This window comes from Stenella coeruleoalba (genome assembly GCF_951394435.1).
Source record: "Stenella coeruleoalba genome assembly, chromosome: 12".
Taxonomy (NCBI): domain Eukaryota; kingdom Metazoa; phylum Chordata; class Mammalia; order Artiodactyla; family Delphinidae; genus Stenella; species Stenella coeruleoalba.
In genome coordinates this window covers 42,639,555-42,649,175 of record NC_137158.1, presented here as the reverse complement: position 1 = coordinate 42,649,175, position 9,621 = coordinate 42,639,555, and the positions used below count along the sequence as shown (strand labels likewise).

The following is a 9,621-nucleotide window of genomic DNA, read 5'->3' as shown; positions in this document are numbered from 1 at the left end:
TATGTTAGCACAAAAGATGACAATTATATGAAACTTATTACTCCTCCCAGTTTTAATCATGTAATTAAAATTTTTTTCGGTGTGATCATTAGAACTCTAAGTTGAAAGCTAAGAGCAAGCCATTCTCCAGGTTACACAAAATTGGATGGAGTTCCATCCTCTGAAATCACAGGGACTGGTAAGCAGTGCAGCTAAGCAACCAGTAGCACTAAGCAAGGATATTAATGGACTTTTCAGCAGGTTTTTGAAGGATGTGGGGAAGTAAAGGGAAAAATGATAAAGATAATATAAAAAGAGGCATACTAAAGGGTCTGAAAGTTTACCATCACCAGGAAGTCCTCAGAGGCACCCATGCTATAGGTTGCCTACCTCAAATCTCATACCACATTTTCTATTCAGTCTTATTTAACATCAAGAGTTATCTGGACATGGGACAGCTTACAAATAATAATAGCACAAATTAGAATGTTCTTAAGTGCAGTTAAAAGGAGTATAATTAGCAGAAGTAAACATGTTTACTTTACAACCAAGTGTACATTGACTTTAAAAGTGGGAAGTTGAAGCTAATAGAATTAAAGTATTTTTTTTTCCATACTTGGGCAGAGCCCATGAGTCTGCAAACATGTATAAACAGATAATGCATGATCATGAAATGCAAATGAAGTCCTGTTTCTATTTATGAATAGAATTTGAAGCTTAATGCAAGCACTATGCAGTTTTCAGTGTAAATTACACATCTTGTAGTAGGGCTATAGACGAAGCATTACAACCATGATCAAAGAGATTTATAAATTTTGAATACAGTATCAATAATCTGGGTGGTTTATTATTACTTAAATGGATGCATCCCAGCAATGTCTACTGCAATAAAATTTAACCAGAATGTTTCTGTAAGATCCTTGGGCATCTGTTACAATACCCAATCCAGCCTTTCTGTAAAGTTGCTCCTCTTCTTATGCTATTGTTGGCCTCAAATGCCAGAACCTTTTAAATTTGAGTTCGCTTAGTCCTATCAGAATTAGGAGGATGAGATGAGAAAGTAGAGTTCTGTATCTATTCCTTTTTGGGGGTGGGGAGCGGGCAAGGAATAGCAACTTTATTCAGAAAGCCAGCCGAACAAGAAGACGGTGGACTTGTGTCCCGAAAACCATTGCGCCTGAGTTAGAATTCAGGCTTCTTTTATACTAAAAGGGGTGGGAGTAAAGTCAAACATTTCCTGGTTCTGTTCAGCCTCAGGAGGGGATGTGTTAATTTCTTCCTCCCTGCAGTCATTCACAGGTGGGCCTGGTCAGGATGTTTCCTGTGAGCTAAACAAAGGTATTTTATTTTATTTTTATTTTTATTTTTTTTACAAAAAACTTTTATTGTATTTGAATTATAACGTTGTGTGAATTTCTGCTGTACAGCAAAGTGACAGTTTGTATCTATTCTTTTAAACAAGTGTCTTGGATTGAACAAAAAAAAATGTAGGCCCATCAGGTCACTTTACTGCAACAGTAACACTCTGTTCAGAAATTAGAAAGGATTTACTTTGAAAGATTAAAGTAATATTTCTTGGTCTAAAACAAATCTTTGTGAATATTAATATTTTTTATTTTCTTAGTATATATTTTAGATGTTTATAACTATTTGTACCAAACATATTACTAAATATGCATTTTATGGAATTTAGCATCTTACCTTTCATACTTTTTAACTTCATATTATTACAGCACAGAACTCCCCATAAGAGTCTATGTTAGTGGAGCCTTTTCAGTGTTGTAGATCCTGTTTGATTCATTCCATTAGACTGAAAACTAACATATGTATAATATTATACACAAACACAATATTCTGAGATCTAAGTTTTATTATAAATACTTGTCATGTTGCTCTTTTATCATGGAAAATAAGCAAGATCAAGTCTTTGAGTTTCAGATTATTACTTTTCTTCCCCTAAAATCAGCAACATTTTGAAAGGAAAAACATTTTGGAGGTCTTTACAAAATAAATTTTCTATTTTAGATCTAGTCTTTCTGTAAAATTGGGAGGTAGTCAGGAGTTTGTGCTGAAACTGTAGGAAAAATAAAAATAATGGCAGGTTCAATGATTGTACTTAGTTGTATGGTTTTGCTAATTTCAAAAGCACTGATAATAATGAGGAAATAATGTTTTATATAACTGGGCATGAATAAATGAAGAAACTAATAATGTATTACATTATCATTTCTAAGTCATTTTGTAAAAGCTTAAATAAAATAAGAACATCAAAGGGCAGCATGGTCAAAATATATATATATATTTTTTAATGCAACTGAACCTTCCAAAAAACAAATTATCTAAGTCCCCTGAATATGAAATGTGGAAGAATTGGAAGTAGTAAGTTGCAGAGTGTCTCCAAGATCAAAATTATTTAAAGTTCTGTTAGAAATAAATTCCATATTTAGTATTTACACTTTGAACCTTCAAGGTTGCAGTATTTACACTTTGAACCTTCAAGGTTGATACTAAAAGGAAAAGTTATTGGGTTTTCTAGAAGTTTAATTAACAGCCTCACTTTGCTCCTCCCGCTGCCTGCCCTCCTTTCCCATCAACAACTGCAAATCCATATGCTTTCCAGGCATCTCCATCCTCAGCTAGAGACAGGACTGGAAGGACTTTGCCTTTCACAAACGATCGAAGCTGAAAAGAGAAGTAGGGAGATAATAGGTTTCATTTCTCTCAGCACAGAGACTTTAGAAACAGGTGAATCCTGGAGGTGGTTTATAAAAACAGCATTTTCCCAGGTGAACAAGCTACATTTGAGGAAGATCTAAAATACATATGTATTTAGGATTTAAATATGCTTTGCACATTATTAACTTAAAGACCTAAATAAGAAAGAAAAATGTACTAAAATATAATTTCAGGAATGAGGGACGTGTTCTGATGTTTTTTAGATGAATATGGGTCATGTCATGACTTCGGTTTTAATTTTAAGTCTTTAAAACTCAAATAGCCTTCTTATATTTGTCTGTGTATAAAAATATTTTTAAAAATACAGGCAATGTTAAAGGGGAACACAATAGGATAAGTACATATGAACGCAAATTTCTGTCAGAAAGTTTTACCGATTTGAGCAATTCTTTCTATCAGAAATAGATATTTTCTTCACAAATGTTTTTTTCCCATTTGTGCCTAAAACTGCAACTTGATAACATGCACTAGGACCTGATATTTAAACAAAGTCTTACTGAGCAACAAATCAGAAGTCAGAAAAATTCTAAGTTAAAATGCCAGAATATCTTTCAATTCTTCTATTTTACTTTATTGTTACAATTTAAACAAATTCAGAAATCTGGGGTGTTTCTGGCTACTTGAGTAAAACACACTGCAAATCCAAAGGGGAAAAATGTAAATGGAAGAAATGTCTGATTTCTGAACTGTTCTGCCCTTATGAACATGATCCTGTTCATCTCACACCTTGATTCTGAACACCTTGTCAGTACCTGCTCCAAAAAGGTCCCTTGACACTGGAGCAAGTCAGAATAACTTACTTTCAAAGCTTATTTAAGAGCAGGGGAGCAATTTTAACTAGACTTGAGATTTAAGTAGATCTGATATTATCTAGAATCCAGGCTTAAATTTTGTTTCCAAATAGCAGAAGAAATCAAAGATACCAAAACTAAAAACGCCAAGTGAGACAACAAACAATATTTCCAGTCCTAACCAAACTGCAACCCTTTCAATACAGCTTGAGGTATTTTTAAATATTTGTATAAGCTAAATAGCGCTCACAGTTTCTGAAGTTACTTTTTACTGAGATAGCTTCATATTCTCATAATATTTGACTTTCAGACAGGTTTTCTTGTACATGAAATTGAGTCTGAGTCTCCAGCCTCAGACTCATGGAAATATTGGACAGCTTTCAGTGGCAGAAAATGATTCTTGTAGTAATAAGGTTCTATTTCCCAATTATTGTGCTATTCCTAGGATGTGATTAAAAAAATAAGAAATTTGCAATTCATATAAAAGGAAAACTTGCTTAAACTTCTAAAAGCAAGTCCAGTCTGGTGGAGGTATATAAGACATTAAATAACAGAGTCAGATTCCTTCTTAAAGATTCCAGATGAGCTTGACAACAGAGAGTTCTGGTTCTCCAACATTTTCTCCATCTTTTCTCCTCCAGTGGTTTTATTGATCTCTCTTTGCTTCTTACTATGGATCCATGGGATAAAACAAAGGACAGCACCTCCAATAAGGGGAGGGATTCCAGCGAGGTAGAATGCCACATCATAGGAGCCCAGCTTGTCACGGAGTAACCCTGGGAAGGGAAAAAACTGTCACCAAGAGAGAACAAGTATGGCTCTTGGGGTCTCAGATTAGACACTCTGGTGGCCTACTGCCAACCTAGAATCTTCATCTCAGCAGGATAGTTCAAACATCTCAGATATCAGACATTTTTAAGGAAATGGATCTGAAATATAAACCTTTTCTGATATGAGGAAGGAAAAGATCTCATTTCTTTAATCTTGTTGCAAGTCTGTGACAGGCCTTTGAGTTTTCCTACCAAGATATTACACGGAAAAAATATTTTCAACCAAGCTTTGGCTTTCTCAAAACCCTTCAGAGGCCATTTGGGATATTCTGACACATGGTGTAAAGGTCCTGTTTTAGCTGAAGGTGGACGGACCGTCAAGCTGAAACTTCTCTCATACACACAGACCTCAAAATGTCTACGTTTTAAACCTTTCTTGGGCCTGTTTATGAAATAACATGAAACTACTTAAAAGTATAATCCAAAATCATGAAAAATTATAAATCTAAGAGTCAGGATGAAAAAACTAGGTTGTTAAATACATTTTGGAAAGAAACTAAGGTTTGTCAGCACATGGGAGGAAAATATAAGAATATATGTGTGGTGCTCTAATAGATCCTAGGGCTCTGCTTCTAAAAACTGTCAGAATACTCCTTATTTCTAATTTCTCTAACCAAATCCAGATTTTAAAAGTTATCTTAGTGTTTTAAACTTTTACTATATAACCTAAGTTATCTGAAATGTTCTAGGAACACATTGTACTGAATATCTGACTCTGCTAAGTAAACAGCTGAGGATTTGTTCAGGTAAGTACCAACATCAAAAAAAAAAAAAAAAGAAAGAAAAAGGTGTACAGTCATTCCAAATAGAAACCTAAAATATACAACATATCTAAATATATGCTTTTCCTATCCCCTGAATCAGAACATTCCACATATAACTGAACCTTTCATCCTTATGAACATAAATTAATATGTTTGTTTGTAATACTATGATCCCTCAGAACCTCCTGCTGTTCTGCCTGCTTTGAAAGTTTCCTGTTAACTCCTTCATTCTTGATCTGTTATAGTCACTTCTAGTAGCAAACACCGTTTCTACAAAAGTGCTGCTTGTAATTTGCTGTGGACTTGGAAACCCTAACAAACTAAGCTTGTAAGATGTAAAAATAGTGTATTACCTGGGGGAGAGGGGAAGGACTGGAGGGTTTTCCCTAAAAGGAGACTGTGATCTTGAGAACTTATCTTTTATTTGGTCTGCTCAGTAGTGGTTCTGCTTGCTTGATACATGACTAGATTCCCAACTGGCAAATTTGCTGATATGTGTGGTTCTGAATGTGAGAATGAATTGAACTGAACTTTCACTGAGCCACTCAGATACCAGACACAGATGACAGTACATACATTTAAATTTTATAATAATTTTAGCAAATCTTATCATAATTTACAGTGGCACCCAACTAATACTGAACGTGAAACATCTTTATACTATCATTCAGAAGATTTCTAAAGGTGAAATTCACATAACATAAAATTAACCATTTTAATGGCATTTAGTATACTAACAATGTTGTTGTACAACCACCACCTCTCTCTAGTTCCAAAATATTTTCATCACACCAAAAGAAAACTCCACACCCATTAAGCAGTTACTCCCTAATCCCCCATCCCTCCAGCCCCTGGCAACCACCAATCTGTTCTCTGTCTCTATGGATTTACCTATTCTGGATATTTCACAGAAACAGAATCATATAATATGGGACCTTTTGTATTTGGCTTCTTTCACTTAGCACATGTTTGAGGTTCATCTGCCTGGTAGCATGTATCAGTACAGCACTTCATTCCTTTTTATGGCTGAATAATACTCCGCTGTATGGATATACCACATTTTGTTTATCCATTCATCTGCTGACGGACATTTGGGTTGTTTCTACTAAGTGTTATTTTTCATTAACTACTTCTCAGGGGGCTATGATCTCTTACACAAAGCATACATATTTAGAAATCTTTCAGAATCTTCACCTCTTCCTAAAAAGAAATCACACTGCTATTCCTCCAAAACACATACTAAGTGAAATATAGGAACTCTGAAAGCTCAAAGTCCAGAACCTAACTGCTACACATTTCACTGAGAGTTTTAGATATCAATGAGAATAAGAGGACTCATCGGCAAATTTTTCCAACATGCCATCTACAGCTGGTCTTATTAAAAATGTTATAGATAAGGCACATACAAAGCAAGACACCAGAAACCAATAAATCATAATATATTTAACATATAAGTGAGACTTAGGACCTACAGTAGAAAATGCTATGAATTAATATAATTTACCTGCAATGGGTGGGCCCACAGTCATGGGTATAGACATGAATCCGAGTAGAAATCCAATTGCTTGTGAGACATCCTGGGCACCAACTAACTCAAAGGCAATGGGGGCCATAATGGAAATGAAGCATCCATCGAAGAGACCCATGATGAGACAGACAGCAATGAGGGCCCCAAAGAGGCTGCACAGGGGAATCATCATGGACATCAGACCAATGAAGAAAAAGGACAGTACCTAGGACAGACACCACAATGTCAACTCTGCTCTCGGGAAAAGTGAACGTCACTATTACTGAGCAACAGGCTTAGGACTTTTAAGTGGTTACTGGTCAGTTGCCTCCTCAGCCCAGTTCGCCTTGATTTTATATACATAACCAACTCCCATAATCATCTCCCCCAAGTTTCCCCAGCACTTTCTCAATATTTCCATTAAGGGACAAGAAGAAAGTAAGGATTTTTTTTAATAAATTTATTTATTTTATTTTTGGCTGCATTGGGTCTTCACTGCTGCACGGGCTTTCTCTAGTTGCAGCGAGCGGGGGCTACTCTTCATTGCGGAGTGTGGGCTTCTCATGCAGTGGCTTCTTTTGTTGCAGAGCACGGGCTCTAGGCACGCAGGCTTCAGTAGTTGTGGCATGCAGGCTCAGTAGTTGTGGCTCATGGGCTCTAGAGTGCAGGCTCAGTAGTTGTGGTGCACGGGCTCAGCTGCTCCATGGCATGTGGGATCTTCCCGGACCAGAGCTCGAACCCGTGTCCCCTGCATTGGCAGGCGGATTCTTAACCACTGCGCCACCAGGGAAGCCCAAAAGTAAGAATTTTTATATACTTACTTTTCTTTCCAGGCTGAAAGCTCTTTGAGATCAGAATCTGTACAAAAGTCATCTTTGAACTACATATTATAAGGTTTAAGGATCTTGAACCTGGGCACTGCTCAATACGTATTTGTTCCTTGAATATCAGCTCAAATTCACTTATCAAACATGATTTAAAAATTTTACCCTTGAAATTATATGCACTTTACTGGTATTAGTCCTCTGCATAATGAAAATATGCCAGCCAGATCCGTCCTTCACATCACAGAGCTTCCAGTTTGGAGAATACAGAGATGTAAGTTTTAGATATTTAAATAATCAATTTAGAATATAGTGCCTGCTAATATTCCAGACATGGTGAGCATAGGTAGATCAAGTGAGAGAGATTAAAATAAGTAGCTATGATTTGATATTCTATAAATGTGTACTGAATTTTGATTATTCCAATTCCAATTAAATTTTGACTGTCAGAGGAAATATATGATGCATAATATGCAGTGAAAACAGTGAACACATTCTGCTATAACCTCCTAAGAACTCATTTATATAATCCAGTTTTATTTACAGTGTAAATCAGTGACTATTATTGCCAAAGAATATTTTCAAACATTGTCTTTTGATGCTAAGTCATAGATATACCCTATTTAAGCACCCCAGAGTTAAGGCTGAGAAATATTTTGCACCACAGAACACTTTCATTTTAGCGTTAGAGTAATTAATAGAATCAAACACTTGATTTTCCCTGCCATTTGGTAGCTACTGTGCTATGTTCTGTGTACGGTGCTATGTGAATAACACCTGGTTCCTACCCTTGGGTTGTGGGGAGAGGACCATGTAAATAAATAAATGCACATGAAGTCTTCTAGATGTTGCTGTTGTATATTCAAAGTATGGTGGGTACAAAAAAGGAAGGAGTGGCCAATTCAATAGCTTTTTTAGGCAAAGAACGAATTAAAATTGGATCATTCACTCATTAGTGGAAGAAATGTTTTAAAAAGAATCAGCTTTTTAAAAAAGTATTCATATAATAGCAACTATTATTTATTTAATGTTTATGAAATGCCAGGCGTTTTTCTAAGGACTTTAGATCGTGATTCTCATAACAGTTTTATGAGATGGGTACTAATGTCTTCCCCGTTTTACAGATGAAGAGAATGATGCTGAGAGGTTTAGTAACCCTGGATGGAGCCAGCCCGGAACCCATGGTCTGCGTGGGCAGTAGGTAGCAGGGAACGATGGAACAATTTCTAGAGGGTACCCTCCGATGACAGTGGGGCTGGGGAGGAAGGGAGAGGCCACATAAAGCAGCCATCTGGATCACCGTCTTCATCTGCCCTGTTTTTCCCAGGACCCACTAGGCACGTCTGTGGCATACCAAGCTTGATTGCACGCCTCAGGGCAGCCCCTCACAACCTTAGTGCACATCAAGATCACCTGAGGAACAGGGATCTGGGAACGGTGATTTTCACAAGCTCCCCAGGTGACTTTGACACAAGTTGTCCACTGACCCCACAATAAGAAACACACTGTTGAAAAAGGTTTTAAACTCCAAGTTGGTTGCTTTTTGACAACAACATATTATACAGCTGAATCAATTTTTCTTCTTCATTATTAAAATACAGCTTTGTGGTAGAATTATGATTAGTTTAAGACTCTGAGTCGGCTGTTTGAAAAGTAAGTCTGGCACTTCACATTTTCTAAAGAACATAATCTCCCATATTCCGATTTTCTATGTTCTACTTAAACATCCTTTTCTCCAATCCAATTTCCCTCAAAGCATAAGCATAATTTCTTAGTGGTGGGTAATTACTGGGTTTGCAGCCTATAGACTGGAAAGAACTAATAAGGCTCAGAGGGACAGACCGGGCTCTAGCTCTCTGTGACCTTGATAAAAAGACTCCCTGATGCTGCCCATCTACACAAAAAAAGATTTAAAGCTAAATCAGAATGTAGAAAGTGGGTTGAAACTAGCAAGTAAGTAAAGATTTGAGTTATTTTTATTGAAAAACTAATAAAGACAAATCCTAATATTATTAATTAGATACATTTTTACTCTATCTACAAACACAAAAGAAGATAAATACTTGAATCTTAGAAAGGTATCTATCATTACAAATTCCAGAGAACCTGGAGTAAAATGTTAGGACATCACGGGGCCAGATGGAATGGGTTTAACTGGTAAAGCCACATACCAAATATTCCCAACCACAC

General features: G+C 36.3%; 1 protein-coding gene across 1 annotated transcript in view; it reads right to left on the bottom strand.

Annotated features, from left to right (window-relative positions):
- Positions 1-554: 554 nt before the first annotated feature.
- Positions 555-9,621, bottom strand: part of SLC16A10 (solute carrier family 16 member 10) — a 135,921-nt gene continuing 126,854 nt past the window's right edge. Inside the window, 4 exon segments of the mRNA XM_079939304.1 lie at positions 555-1,307; positions 1,681-4,057; positions 4,059-4,282; positions 6,605-6,833. Coding sequence (XP_079795430.1) covers positions 4,004-4,057; positions 4,059-4,282; positions 6,605-6,833 — 507 coding nt within the window. The 3' untranslated portion in view covers positions 555-1,307; positions 1,681-4,003.